Genomic DNA, 15,988 nt, shown 5'->3' with positions numbered 1-15,988 from the left:
CAGCACTGATATCCTGCCTCCTTAGCTGATCCATAGATAACACTATTACCGTCTTTAAAATAGTCCCTCATCCTGCTGGAGCAGTCTGCAGTCAGCTAAGAGCTGCAGTTTGTCTCCCAAGTGTTATGATGCAGCTCTGCATGTTACAGAATAGGTGTCATGAACTGCAGATATGCCCATGTCATTCGTTTTTGGAACTGCTGTAAAACTACATGGCTACACAGATTTGGTGTTCCAGCCCAGGTAATGAATTGTGCAGTATGTCCAGGGTTGTAGAATCACAAGTTTCCATATGTGCTGTCTTGGCCCACATGCTCATTTGTAAGAATTTTTTCTTTTTACTGGATAGCCAGAAAAAATGGTACCTGTTGTTGGCAGATGTGCCCATTCCAGCATCTTCAGATCTCTTCCTTTTCATCTCAATAAATAGGCAAACATTGGCTCCCTTCTCTAAGGTGAAAGACACAAAACTCCAGCTAAAAATTCTACAAAAATGTCGAAGACAAAAGTGAAAAGTAAAGCTGATACGACATGTAGTGTGTAATTTGGGGGATCTTTCCTTGTATGAATGAAATCTATCTCTCTCACTCCTGTTCACACTTGCAACTGCATGAGTGTCATGCAAGCTGTTTAATGCCTGACAGACTGTTTCAATTGGAATATCCATTATTCTGACACTTTCCTTGTAGATTTTAAGTCTTCCTTTACATGGAGAGGAAACTTTCTTTTTCTTCTCAGATATTTACAAGTAGAAGAACTATTTTTTACATTATATTTTATCTGCAGTGATCTATCACACATTGTTTTCTTTTAGTTCTTCCACCTTTTTTCCTGCTGGTTATGTAGTTTTCTTTTAAATCTGGCTAGGATTTCTTAAGTAAAGTGTTCACTTGAGAATAGGAGACTGTAACCAAACCACTTATTTTAATTCCCATCACTCTCCTCCTTTCTCTTTCTACCTGGCAATTGAAAGGCTGAACACTTTCTCCAGAAACCTTATGTTGAAAGAGACAACCTCATATTTCTAATATTGACATAAAAAATGAGCACGGTACCTTAAGTGAAAGGTGTCAATTCTCTGTCAGTGAAACATGACTTGGAGAAAATAGCAAATAGTTTTGCAATGAGTTATGTACATTCTTACAATCAGAGCTTTAAGAACAGACTGACTTCTTAATTTAAGAATTGTGCAGAGAAAATTGAGAGATTTGTGGCAGCATGTGGCAGCCTAGCAAGAAGCCTTCCCTGCTTTGAGTTTAAATATGGCCAAACTTCCCAAAGTAAGAAATTTGTCTGGTAGTGATGGAGCATCCGTTGTTTTTTCTCAATTACAGAAAATTTGCAAATAAAGTTGCCCTTTTTGCTGGGTGGACAGAGTGTGGATATCTAAGCACGTAAATTTACCAGCTTCATTCTGCAGTTAGGCTGAAGTTTGGGTAGGGTTTAGTGTGTTGGCATCATGTAGACTTCATTCTGTGTGAGTCTTGATGCAGAAGGTGATTATGCCTTACACAGTCAGTGCATGCCTTTAACTGTGTTAACCTGGCCTTGGGTTTCAGTTTTGGTTGAAGGCAATGGGGTGTGTTTACTTAAGCAAAAATAATTTGGTCCTGATTGTTTTAAATGGGTAATTCTTTTTCCTGGCCAGTCTGTACAAATAGAGTTCCTTCAGAGAAGATTTTTTTTTTTTTGTTCTGCTACTGTTATATCCTGACTCACACAAATCAACCAGTTCAGTCCTGACTGTTTCATTTTTATCTTGAAACCAGCCATTACTTGTCTAGCTAAAGTTCAGTTTGTTTAATGAGTGTGTTACTCTACAGATCACTTGTCCTGGAGTGCTGCTGAAAGACAAACAGGAGCTTTATCTCAATGTTTTTGTACTTGGGCAGTATGGCAAAACTGAATGTGTCCCTGCAGTGTTCCCACTCTTCTTCCAAGAAAGACTAGTGTTTGAAAAGGTAAGATATGTCAAGGGCTGATACAACCCAAATAAACCCCATCACAAATGTCACAAAAATTGTCTGCTAAACCCATGAGCACAAATAATCACACTGAGAACGGAGCAGTATTTTAACTCCTGCTTCTCTTCAGCACAGAGGAGGGATGTATCTGTATTATCCATATGGGGACTCAAGAATTATAGGTATTGAAGATTCTAATGATGTGACTTTTTTGGTGTGTGTTGATTCTTTTGTGAACTGTCCTTCCTCAGTGTCTGTTTTCCTGGCTTACAGGGGACTGAATGTTTTTGTTCTAATAATTATGGCAAGGTGAAGAACAGAGACTGTACAATATAAGAGAGGCAACTTAATTTAGTAGAAGGATAAAATAGCAGCTCAAGCCTTTTTGGTGACATCTTACTCCCTTTGAGATACTTTTTCCATGGTTTGTCACCAGAATTCCCATATTGGTACTCTGGCACTGTAATTTATTGTTGTTTATCACATATTCTGAGTCCCTACTAGCTTCATTATTAGTACCACAGGGATAATGAAACACAGTATCTTACAGATATGATCTGGCTTCTTCACTACCTATGAATAATAATACTTTGCCCTTTCTAGTTCTTTTCCTTTAAGCATTCCCCAGCACTTTAAAAGCCAGGCTGAGTAAACTTGTTCAGAGTGATGCTCTGGTGAAGTGGATAAGAAACAGTGATAATTTCATTATCTGTGAAGAGCAGAAAAGACCATCATTCTCTAAAGGCAAACATAACACAAACTTCTTATGAGGAATGTACTGAATGTTGTTTTCAGTGTAATATAGGGGACTTCTATCCAATGCAACATCCTTCCCTACTCCTTGCCATCTATTCACACAGGATTCAGGTTAAAAAAACAACCTGAATGGGAGACTGCAAAGTCACCTCTGTGAAAATGAAACTTAAAGCATTACTAATAAATTAGAGAACATTGATCTGTCCGAATTGTAGTACGTCCAGCAATTTATGTTTCTCTCTTGAAATTTTCTTTAGCAGTACTTACTTTTACATCTTCAACTCGTAGAATAAATGCTTTCTGTTGTTTACATACAGGGAGAACTCTGTATGGATAGAAAGTATATAACAAGAACTGCTGGCTTTCAATTAATTTGATCACTTTCCAAATGATAATTTTAGTATCCTTTCTTTTTCCAGTGTGGATAGGACTCTTGACAAACATCCTGGCAAGGAAGAGCATTGATTTATGGGGTTCTCTTTCCCCAGAGGTCCTTCTGAATACTTTGACTGTGCTGCTGTTATCATTACTGTTGTTGTTGTTATTATTATTGTTATTATTATTCTTTTTCAGGAATTTGCTAATATAGTTGATCCTGGAGACCTTGCGAAGTTACTGGAGTGTACGTTCTGGTTTTTTGTATACTATTGTTTTGTATACTATGTAGTATCCATTAATGCCATGCAAATATGGGCTCTAAAGATATTTTGGAGATTTCAAGTATGTGATAGTTTTTCTGTCAGAGCCTGTTCTCTGAAAAACTAGTGAGTAACGTCCATTATCTAACAAAACATCCCTAGAAATGTGTGTTACAAGCTTTAGAACAGGAAAAGGGTAAAAAGTCATAAGTGATTATCTGGTAGTGGGTTCTTTTATATGATTGTTTATTTGATTAATTTTCAAATTATAGAAGGATAAACCTCCAATTTTTGTAAAATTATTATTTTCATTTATAAGAAAATTATATCTTGCTATATGTGTATGATGAATTGTGGTGAGAAAACATTGACCCAAATTCAAACTGCAGGTATATGCACCCTCACATGGGAGTTATCTAAAGTTATCATGGGAGTTACATAAAGGAGGCAAAGCTTGCATAATCTTTAAGAGAGGACAAACTTGGCAGAAGATAGAACTTACCAAATTCTAAGTCAAATTTAGTGTTGTCATTTGTACCCTGCTAATGCCATTGTGTCCATCTATGATAAATATGCAAGCTGTACTTAATTTTATCCTATTATTGGTGTGGTGGAAATAGGGCAGCAATGTACAGTGTGAAGCTTAAATCAGTGTTCCATTTTTCTTGGGGTTTGACTATAGGAAGTTTCATTTTAGGTCTTTTTTTTAACTCATGAGAAAACTTTTTTCCCTTCTAGTTGACACAGCAGTACTTGAACTAATACAGCTCGTTCCTCCAGGTATTGTATCCATCTTTTCCTAAATTATACAGTTTAGTAGGTGAATTTCCAGGAGGACATTGCCCGTTATAGCACAATCACTTTTTCCAACACACAAACAACATGGAAAGCCCTTTAACAAATAGTTCTCTGAATAGAAAATGTTAATAGATCAAGAGGATCTCATTCTTGAAAGAGAATAATAACTGAATATTTAAATGTATCCTGCTCAGGCTTAGGAAAATGATAATATTTTAAAAATGGAAAATAAACTGAAATCATCCAGTGCATAATTATTAACTGCATCACAATTCACTTGCAGAGAGGCTGTCTGTGAAATTTCAGAGTGCATAATCTTGTTCTCAGAGTGACACTTTTTTTCCTTCCATTTTAATGGTGACCATTGGGAAAACTCTTATCCTCACTATAAGTATTACAGGTCTCTAGGGATGTGTGAAGATAATAAATAGCGATTTGTCATACTTCTGTTATTGGTTTGTGTGATTATAAAAATCTATTTTAATGAAATTCAAGTGTTCCCATGAATAATGTAAATCTGCATTTTATTGGAAATAAAGTCAAGTTTTAAAGAGGACTCATTTGGAAACTGTGGTATTAAAAGCACTCTCTCTCACTTGTCCTTAGTACTTTCAAGGAAACTACTGCTTCTCTCAGGTGACTCACCAGGCTGTTTACTTGAAGAAATGTAGTGAATGGGGATTTTTTTGGTGGGAAGGTAAAGGATCTTTCCTAAGGAATTTATTTTTCAGGGCTCAGAAATGAGTGTGATACAGCCCAACATAAGCTAGTAAGATGACTGCAATAGCACAAGTTACATTTTTTTACAATATACATTCAAGGGTTTACCTCTAAAGAAAACCATATTTTTTTAGAAGTAGCAAGCCAGGGTATTGAGAAAATCTTAAAATAATTATTTTGCTGTTGCTTGTGTTTCTTGCTGCTACCATTACTGTTCTGTAGTATGGAATGGTAGTTTTTCATAAGGGATTGGCTGCTGTTAAAAAAACACTGTTTTTTCTGTGGCACAGAAGAGAAAGAAAGAAGAAAAGTACTGAAAAGTTACCTGAAGAAAACCTTTCATGTGCCTGTTACAGAACAGTTTACACAATCTTCTTTAATTTTTTTTCCAGTAACATTGAAACATAGTTTCATAGTAGATTCTGCACATTTTTGCTGCTGATTTAACTTGGTGTGGTTATGTCCTAGTGCTATAGGAGTTTTAGAGCCATGCTGTTAATTTGTAAAGAGCAAAATTTATCCTGGTTTCACCATGGCTCTGTGTGTGGTGCCTGTGCTGGGTGGCTTTGTCTATTTTCCAATTAAAGTATGTATTTTCTTTTTAGTGGGAAAAGTTCTAGCTACATATGAAGAAAATACAAGAGATTTCCTGTTCCCTGACCCTAAGCTTGCCCATGGGCGCCGTGGTTTGGAGCGTGAGATTTTAATGAAGAGGTCCCCGTCTTTCACAGTGAGTGAATGTCTGTGGATTGTATTTATGACACAGTCTGCTTCACTGAAGAAACCCCTTGAACTGCTTCAAATGAAAAGCGATTACTTCTGACAGATTTTGCCATTTTAAGGTGTTGAATGTACAAATCCACAGTTGAACTTCGGGGAAAGTATAATCTTTTTTCAAAATGCTGCAAGAAATTATTTAATGTGGAAAAGTTAGTTTCCACTTGGTTTGCGGTGTGGCACCGTGACATGTCTCCATTCAGATTAATCTGTGATGCAGCTGGTGGCTGAAGGGGTGCAGATGTCATATTGACTTCATGGTTCTCAACAGAAGCCATGTAACCCTCCTCCTTGGTCCCTCTCCCTAGCATTTTGGAACAACAGCTAATTGGCAGAATGAGTGCAATGAATTAATGCTAATTTTCTGGAGATAAGGGCTCAAGTACATATTAAATGAAAATGAATTCATTCCACATTGCCCTTTCATGAAGTTTGACTGTTGAATCTTAATTGTTAGCAGAATTAGGAAGGCACTTAAGGAGGATGGTGATGATGTGTTTTGAGGTTATTGTGGAGTTGTGCTGCTGGATTGGCAGGACATTTGGATAAGAACTCAATTACCCTGTCCATTGTGGTTGGACTAAAAGCACATGGGAGGTGGGAAATGCTGATTAAAGTGCCTTGAGTTTTTTTAGCTGGTGTAATCTTTACCCTGAAAGGGCAACCTAGAAACTGCCCAGACACTTGCAATTAGAAGTGCTAATTTGGTGTCTAATGCTGTGTTACATTTGAATGAATTAAAGTTGTGATTTTGTGCTACAAAATATCTGATTCTGCAGTAGCCTAAACTGTCCCTGCAAAGACAACCATTATTTTTTGGCTCTAGTGTCTCTTTGATATGGCTCATCCCATGCATCGTGGTGTGCCTTAAGAGATGGGGTGGGACTGTTTTGCTTTCATACTGCTCATAGAATAGCTACATTCCTGGTGTTGAGAAAGAATAGGCAGTTAGGAGCAAATGAAATGGTATTAGCTAAATGTTTTTAGATTTTTTTGTAAGCAGTATATAGTGAGTCTTCATAGAAGCAGAGCTGCTAGAGGAGTTTGATGGGTTTTGTCAAACAGTTCTTTAAAAAAAAATTATGTATTTTCTAATAAAGAGAAGGTGCCATCATTGGTGAGCTGTGAGAAAATGTGGTTAGAGTAATTTGGATGTGTAGCTGATGAATGATGACATTGTAGTAGCTTTAAAAAGTTGATTGCTGTAAGACACAGACATACTTCCATGTCCTTGGAAGCAGCATAAACAAAATTCATCTCTGCCCTGGAACAGGGACTGCAGAAGCCTTTGTTGCTCTGTTCCATCTCCATAGCTTGAAAGTACAGTTTAAGAGAGGATTTTGGCATAGTGACCCCCATTTCAGGAATAATGCAGAAGCTGTGTTTGATGGCACTGGAGGGAGGCTCCCAAAAGGAACTCCTTGTTCCTCTCCTTGCTTGCCAAATGGAATAACTAGGAAAGGATTTTTACCTCCAGTAGAAATGCAGTCTCCAGTGCCTCCATCTCCCAGTGTTCCCTGGGCTTTGCTGGCAAGTGTCTCTTGCTGAGTCTGTCAGCACGAAGCGCTGGATGAGAATGCTAAGCTAAAGGAAGTGTTAAACAAGGTCGTGAGAACCCTCACATTATTCCTGTGCTACTGAAGCCATGTTCTTCCCACATGGAAACTTATTTATAGCCAGCTGAGATGTTGAGTATTTTTGAATGGCAGCTGTGCTTCAGTGGCACTTTGATTCCCAATAAATTTGTCTTTTATTTAAAAAATAAAGGTAGCAACAGTAAAGTTACGGTTGTGGAGTTCAGATAGGCAGTGACAAGCAGTGTCTGATTAACACTGCTAATCTGCCAGTTGGAAGGAATCCCAAGTTGAGAGGATCAGAACTCCTCCAGAAATCTGGCACTTAGCTGATAATGTCCTTGGCTAAATGTCTTCTGAGGTTTACAAACTCAGTGTGCATACAAGACATGCCTGGAGTTATCTCTCCTGGTCCAGTATTACCCAGCTGAGGCTCTTGCTGGTTCTTCTGCATTTCTATGCAACCTTTGCCTTTCAGAATATGTTTATGCCTGGACTGTGGTAGGGATTTTTTATAGATGTTCTTATCTCCATTCCCCACCTTTGTGCAGTATTTGCCACATTACTTAAAACAGTTTCTTTTTAGTTACTCTATCTTTCATTAACAGGCCAGCATAAGGCCTTCTGTTATATTCATAGATACTTTTTTGAACTAGAGTTGTACTTGTGTTCCTTACAGTCAAAAGCACATATTAGACTTGTATTCTTCTAAATATAAACCACCTTTATACTTTTTCTGTGATCAATTTGATATTATGCCCCTTCTGTTTAATGATTGGTGCAGAACTGCTCAGGGCTGCAGACACCGCTAAGCCAGAAGCAGAATAGGAGATCCCAAAAACTTTCCAGCTGTATTTTCATTTACAGATGTGTTTGGGGCTATATGATGGTCTTTACATAATTCTATGTTGAATATCCTACAGCAATCCCTGATTTGGGAACTGCAGAAAACAGAGCAAATCCTCTGATGGCTTTGCCCTGTGAGTTGCTTTTGACATATCCATGGCTGTACATTCAAATGCCATCCCATGTTCCCTCTCCACAGACTATTTCTCTGAAGAAACCATAGTTTGTGTCATTTTTTAGGGATGAACACTTAACAATTTTGTAATCATTTCCAGTCTCTGTAAGAGCAGTAGGTGCTCTGTTGTTGAATTTTTATAGTAGACTTACTAATTCTGATGTATCCTTTTTTATTGTTGATAGCACTTGACAATTCATTAGTAATAAAAACGAGTTGATTAAAGATGATCAGGCTTAAAACCTCTTTTATATGCCATAACTTGACTTGATTGAATCCTGGACTCTGTTAATTGCTGTGACTGAGCTTTCTTGGCTTTTTTATCATTTGATTTACATAATCTATCCTGGGGCCAGATCATGTTCCCTAATGGGAAATCAGTGTTTAGGCAGGTAGTAGAGAATAGTTTGGTTCATCAATAGACTTCACTCATGAAGTTCCTGCTAATTCTTGTAGATATGGAATAGAGTCACAAACAGACCCAGCTCCTTTTCATGTCTCAGTGATTTTTTGTGTTCATATGCACAAATGCCTGTGCACTGAGATGCCTCAGGCAGCAAATTATGTCCATGTTGAAGAAGAGGGGGTGGAAATTTTGGGGGCACTTGATTCTCACTTGGATTCTGCAGAGCTGTATAAGATGCACATAGATGATTGTCATTTGTTTATAGAATATGTGGCATTTAGTTCTTTTATGCCTTTTTGAATGCTGCTCTTTGGCAAATGATGCCTGTGTGTTGTAATCCCTATCCTTTACTCCTAGTAAATTTTGAATGCATTGGCTGATGCTCAGTGGATAGAAAGGCAGCAATTTTCTGAGGTATTGTGGAACAGGAACAGGAGGTGCTAATCATGTAAAAAGAGAGGGACCTGCTGGCCATTACTGTGTGTGTGCTGTGCTTGACCAGGAGGCCCAGTTGGACCCCACTGATGCCAAGTGGCACAAACTAGGGCTGCCCCATGGGCAGGAGGGGATGGAACATGGTTATGGAACAAGGGAGGCATCCACAGAAACCAGAATATTCCTAAGATTACAGAATGAAGGTATTCTTAGACTTTTACAAAGAAATAGTTATTTCAGTGTGATTGACTGATTAAACAAAATGTTTTTACAGAAGAGATGGCACTACTGAGACTGTTCTCAAACAAGTTTACCAAGTTAGCATTAATAAAACTTCTAGAGCATGACTGAAATTTTTATTGATGCCATATAGCATGGCATGGAAAATCTTTAAAAGTGCTTTTGACAAAAAAAAAGTATTAAAATAAAAGTCAGACCTTAATTGTTGTACAAAGGCAGTGTAATCATCTGTAATTGAATTGTCAGAAATGCAAATGTTAGCATCTTGACATTTACCATTGCTGTTCTGTCTTTTCTAATTATCTTTATTAAAGGCTGAAATTAACAAAGGAAATGGCTGAAAATTAGGAATGGTTTGTTACATTAGGTGACATTTATCTCTTTGATACCCTTTATCTTGAGTTGGAGCTTGATGTTCAATTATTGTCTCTCTTCTAGGGAATTGCACCAAAATTGAGATTTTCTACAATCTCCATTATTTCAGACAGTCTGTTAAGCTTAGGAAGGAGTCACATACAGGTTAGCACAATTTAATTGTTTGCAATTTCTAGATTTAATATTGATAGCCTTGCTTCCAATTTTTGCATGTGCTGCTCACTTCAAACTTTCCTCATTCTTTTCTTGTGGTTAAAGCAGGTATCATGGGTGCTTGACAACTTGATTAAATTTTTAATCAAGTATGAGTAAAGAGTGGGTTTGGTGCATGACAGTAGATGCTGAGAGTTCCTTGAATCTGAAACAATTATCAGCTGCTGTGTTCTGTGATCAGCTGAAGTGTCAGTCCCTGGTGTATTTGTACATGGGAAGATGCCTTTCACCATTTGTTACTGACACTTAAAATTAAGGACAGTGGAAACTAGGTGAAGTTAGAGAAGGTACATTATTAAACCAAACCAATTAATTTAATTGTTTTTCATAACTGTATCACTGACAGTAATGAAAATGCAAATTTTTGTTGAAAAGGCTATCACTTGTATTAATCTGGAAATGCTGCTTTTGCAGCAAGTAAAGTTAAAGGTGAAGTAGCACTCTTCACTTGGAATTTTGGTTTGGATTTCTGGCCCAAGCTGCCATGTAAAGTTACTCTTACATCCCTTTTTTGCTGTACTATTGAAAAATGGTGCAGCAGCATTGAAAGGGAATGGTTGTCAGGAAGGCTTGTGTGCAAAGACACTTAGATGACTTTGACCTGTTGGTGGCATTGCTAATGACTTCAATGAAAAGCTTCTTCCAAATTTAGCAAATGAAATGTATCGAGATAGAAAAAGAATTAAAAATCAGTGAAAATTGTCAAAAAAGTCACTTCAGTGAAGGTGACTTGAATAAGGGGAATTTGATTTAAAATTTAAACTGTTCCTAAAACTATCTATGAATGGCAGCTCAGATTTGCCTATGTTGCAGTGAAGACCCAGTTTCACAACTGGTGTAAGCCAGGAGCAGCACTGCCTGCTTCTGATGAAGCTGAGATTAGTCTTAGAGAATTAGGTCCAGCTTTGTGTGGGCCAAGTCCATGCTGTGTCTCATCTGCACCAGTGGGAGATCAGGTAGGAGTGGTCTCAGTATTGCTCTGAGTTCAAATTCTGTCAATACAAGACACACGGGGGTTGAGGGAAAGGCTTGAAGGCAAGCCGGATATTTTATTTCTGGGTTCCACTGATCCAAAACAGTACATGTAGCATTCAGATTTAGTACTAATGTCAGCTAGCTCCAGCTTGAAAAGGAATTTCTAATAGGAATTTCTCAACTAAACTTTACACTATAAAGAACTAGTAAATTCAGCATAATCCAAAAAAAATATAAATTTTAGAGAATGCAGTTACACTTCTTTTGGAGCCTTAGGCAGCTCTAAATGAATATAATTTAAACTATTAAATAAGCTCCTGTTTTAATTTATGCCTTGTATTTTAAAGGGCAAGGCTTTTAAAATAAAAGCTTGAATGGACGAAAATATGCTTCAAATTTGTGTATGATAAACTTTATGACAAAACTCAATTTAATTTTTACAATCTCCAGTAACTGTGTGAGAAAGCTAATTAAGTATCAGACAGTTAACATCTAGCATGTAGTACTAGGTGCTTAACCTTCTTTTGGTTTCAGAGAAGATGGTAAACAGGTTGATTTTTAAATTGCTGTTTGATTATAGTTTTGTGAGGGGAGCTTCAGCTGCCATGGCATCTCTTAGTTCTTAGTTTGCGATGTTTATCCTACAGGCTGTGCAATCAGATCGTTTCTGTTCCTCTCTCCAGGCTGCTAGGAGCCGGGTGCTTGGTTCTCCCCTCAGCGGAGCCATGCAGTGCAGGGTGGCCGGGAGGAGCCCTGCCGCAGCCGGGCAGGGCGGGCAGGGCTCGGCGGCGCGCAGCTACGCGCAGCCCACCATCGCCTCCCAGTCGCGCTCGCCCTCCCCGTACACCCGGCGCCGCATGTGCCAGCTCTCGGAGGAGGCCAGGCAGAGGCTGGCCCACCTCAACCTGGGCCCCCACGCCTTCAGGAGAGACACTGACAAACCTCCCTTCGTCATCAGACGGGTTGGTATCGCTCCGACCTGCTGCCAGCATGAGCTCACTTCAAATGTTGTTCTTTCACTAAATAGCGCTCCAGAATTTCATTCAACTCTTAGTTTAGATGAAGAATTTTCCCTCTCCTTAGCAGTCTGTCACGGAGTGATTTAAATGTAAAATTAACTAAAATAAAATTTCTTTTATCCGCTTTAGTAGCAGACAAAGATCAAATTCTTTCATGAATATCTTGGTTAAATTCTCCGAGGCCCCATTCCTTTTCTTCCAGCACACTAGACAGGATAATAGGTGTATAAATTCAGCTTGGAAGTAATTGATATTAGTATTAAAAATTCCTGAATAAGACTTTAAAGAAAGAGTGTCTAGTCACATCATGAACACTTGCACTTCCTCTCTTTCAGCTTTTTTTTATGTTGGCATCCTGTGATCTTTGGAACACTTCCTTTGCTCAGAGCTACATCTCAAGCACTTTGACTTAGACATAACATAAGGACATTTTGCCATACATGAAAAATTGTCCTGAAATTAGGTACTTATTTTAAAAAATTGTGTGTAACTTTTAAAATGAAGGGGCTATGTATCCCAGCCACCTGGAGGATCATGTACTTTTTTTTTTTTCCCCCCCTCTTATTTTTTTCTTCTTATTGCAACAATTATATGGTTTTAGAAAATCCCTTTGAATTTGTAGGGGCAGAAATGGGATTGTTCATATTCTGTGCCATTATGATTTGTCATTCTGTGACATTATGATTTGTCTATAGTTCTGGGCACTTAATACAACCAGTTTGATAATCTAATGGTTAAATAGTTTGCTTCTACCTCATCGTTTTACCTAGTATAAGTACTAATTCATTAATCATATACTGTCAAAGTTTAAAATTCTTTCCCAAGTTTTATTCTACATATAGCTACCTTTCAGAAATTCAAAATGGCCTGAATAAGTCATTAATCATTCATCAATCTACTGTTTCTCTCAAATATTTTTCTTTTAACTTCTTTTATTCAATTTTTCTGGTTTTTGATCTATAGGTGAAGTTCACAGTTTAATTATAGTATCATTAACACTGATTATTGATTTTCAATGCTTGGTTATGTTTGTACAAAAAAGGAGAAAGCTTGTCTCTTAATTCAGCATATCCTGGCTGTCATGGCCTTTCTAGATGGAGAATTCTCCTTTTAGGGCATCTTTACTGCTGAGAACTCTTTTGGCCTGGAGAGTTTGCGTTACATGAAGATGAAAATTGGATTATATTAAATGTAATTTTTTAATTAGGAAGAGATTCAGATCTCTCTTGGTGAGATCTGAGCTGTTTAGAATAAATATGAGATAGTTGCTTAAAAGACTGCTGACATTACAGATGAAGGAAAAGCTCTCTGTATTTTCCCTTGCTTTGAACAGTAGGATATTCAGAGTTTTCTAGACCTTTCTAGCATTGTTTCCATTTATGCATGGTGATGCTAATAATGCACATGAGCCAAGTGCTATGAAAATAGTCTAAAATAGTATTTAAATAAAGTAAAATATTTCAGAAGCTACTAATTGTGGTCTTATGAACAAAACTAGGAAAAACAGGAGTTGATACATCTGATACTGAGCATTTTAACAGCATTTTAACATTTCTGCCTCAGATTGGACAACCAAGTCCTGGTGCTAAACTTCATCCCTGGTGTTCCCCACATGAAAGCACAGCTGAAGCCTTGCCCAAGGCACCCCTTGGTCAGTATATTCTACTGTATATCTCATGAATGCTTTTTATTTCTGCAGGAAGTACTTTTATTTTGGGCTTTTTATTATTATTTTACTTTTTTATTTATTATGAAAATGTCAGTCTGTGATGGAGAAAAAGCTGTTAGTTCTTCCTAGGTAGAGGAAGAATGCTGAATAAATTACTGCTTCAATAGGTGCCCTTAAATAATTCTTTACATCATAAAGCTTGGTACATAGTTCTACATGATATGAAAATAGGAGCAGAAAATTCCAAAGCTCAGATAAGTGCTCTGTTTCACTTCACCTCTATTGTTCACTTGGATGGTGGAGAAAATCTGCACCATGGTTTGTGAGTGTGTTGATCAGTCTTGGAGTATTGATTATTTTGAAGTTCAGGGGCTCTGTTCCTTCAAAAATGAATGATGTTTATTGCAGCAGTATTTGTGAGTAGTGGATCAGTTACTTATCATTGTTAATGAGCATCCAGGATGTGTTCCAATATTTTCTTCAGCATCCTTTGGTATCACTAAGTGAGAGTTTAATAAAAAGTGTGGGACCAGAAATTTAAGAAAGTGCCCTAAAACTTGATTTTACTGCAGATGTCTTACAATATGAGGATTTTAATGAGTCTCATCAGTATTTGTTTATGTGTGCTCTGCCTCATTTTTATTTCATTTCCTCACTAATTTTAATTTGTTATACAGCAAGTCATTATGAACATGTTATTTTACATTTGTTCTTTGTCATTGCACGGGGTGCTGGATTTTAAAGGTTTCACATCCCCTTTGGGAACAGATTTGCCAGTCTGTGATAGCTGGATAATGGAACAGACCAGGTCATCTGATACCATTGCACACTTACAAAATGAGCTGGTGGTTTCTGGCCAGTATTTAGGAGACCAAAATCTACCTCACTATTAATATCCAGAGGATTTTTTGGTCACCTGCCCATGTCTTGAGGCTTAACTGTAACTTCTGAAAAGAACAGATCCCTAGGATTAGAAATCTTAATGCAGACAGTACAGTTTAGTCTCTTTTTGCTTTTCCTGGGTTGCAGTGTGAGGGTTGTTCAGTAAAAGCTGGTAGAACAAGAAAGTAGATTTAATGTCAGTCCTTCAGGGATGAGGTGCATATTGATAGTGGTGAAAAAATCCTATCCCAGTATGGGCCTGAGAGTTCCTCCATGTGTTTCCCTGGGCTATGTATTTGTGCCCGTGAGACAGTGGTGAGGGAAGGAATGCAGAGGTGATAGGAGGGAGAGATGCTCACAGGGAAACTTGTTCAGAGAGGATTAGTAAGGTACAGCAATATACATGGGAATTCTTGGGAATGGCAGAACTTGTTTTGATACTGATTTAAGCAATGAATAGTGTAACAGAATGTGCCACTTCTGTCTGTGGATGGTGCCTACAGATTCATTATTGCAAATACTGTATTCCATTCAATGGGAAGTCATGGTTTTCAGCAAAAGAAGGTGATTTCATGAAATATACTGAGGAGATATATTTCCTGAAATACACTGAGGAGAAAATAATAAATTGCTTTAGTGTTGTTCCTGAGGACAGATAGGATGCATTTTAAAAGATTTCATAGAATTTAGGAAAAGTAAATTTCTTTTTGATTTCTTCTGTCAGGGACCTTTTTTCCTTCTCCAGATCCTTCTCCTCTCGACAGCTACAGACCCAAGAAAACTGAAGTGAGTACTTGGAAGTGTTTTTGCTTAGGTACTTTTTTTGGGAAGCTCTGAGCTTCCCAGTCTTTCTTGGATTGTCTTGCAGAGGTATTTTTGAAACTTCTACTGTAGTATCAAAAGTGAGGAAAAGGACATTTTAAATCTGATGTAGCCCAGTTAAGGCCTGCTGACAGATGATTTACAATCAGTAGAAGGAAACTCTAGCACTCTTTAGAGATGCTTATGCCTGCATATAGAGACTTTGCTTTTTCTTGGCATTAGGAAATGAAGCAAGGCCTTAGAGAAGCCTTTAAAGGCCATTTGCATTTTGTCTTACCAGTTATTCTGAGAGCGTTCTTCATTCTGGAACTGTGTGAAGGTGGCACTGGTACAACTGGGAAGCCACTGTTGTGTTATTTCACATCCTTTTTTCACATTTTTGCTTCTTTCTATATTAAAAGAATCTAAAGATTATTGTCAGGGTTGTTTTGTGGGAGAATTTATTCAGTACATCCTCATTTAGTTGTGTTTTGCCTGTGTTCCTGAAGTACTGTAAAAATTGTGGGTTTAGGCACTTAGTTATGTGTGCCCTCCTAGACTGCCTAATGGCTGGGAACACTGATGATAATAGGGAGGAGAAGAGAAAGGGACTTATGAGGATAAACCTTGATATATATGTTAAGCATACTTTTTTCAAACACTAAACTTTTATTACCAAGGACTGTAGCTCAGTGTACCATGTGAGTCTAATATATTGTGCTGCC

General features: G+C 37.7%; 1 protein-coding gene across 1 annotated transcript in view; it reads left to right on the top strand.

Moving 5' to 3' along the window:
* The window catches only part of SPATA6 (spermatogenesis associated 6), a 35,060-nt gene that overhangs the window by 1,981 nt on the left and 17,091 nt on the right, over positions 1-15,988 (top strand). Inside the window, exons 2-9 of the mRNA XM_079314582.1 lie at positions 1,824-1,961; positions 3,294-3,342; positions 4,097-4,138; positions 5,482-5,606; positions 9,768-9,848; positions 11,576-11,854; positions 13,475-13,562; positions 15,208-15,248. Of these exons, the coding sequence (XP_079170708.1) occupies positions 1,824-1,961; positions 3,294-3,342; positions 4,097-4,138; positions 5,482-5,606; positions 9,768-9,848; positions 11,576-11,854; positions 13,475-13,562; positions 15,208-15,248 (843 nt within the window). The remainder of the gene's footprint in view (positions 1-1,823; positions 1,962-3,293; positions 3,343-4,096; positions 4,139-5,481; positions 5,607-9,767; positions 9,849-11,575; positions 11,855-13,474; positions 13,563-15,207; positions 15,249-15,988) is intronic.

This window comes from Erithacus rubecula (assembly GCF_903797595.1).
Source record: "Erithacus rubecula genome assembly, chromosome: 10".
In the NCBI taxonomy this organism is placed as follows: domain Eukaryota; kingdom Metazoa; phylum Chordata; class Aves; order Passeriformes; family Muscicapidae; genus Erithacus; species Erithacus rubecula.
The sequence above is the reverse complement of the archived record's forward strand: the minus strand, read 5'-3'. Positions and strand labels throughout refer to the sequence as shown.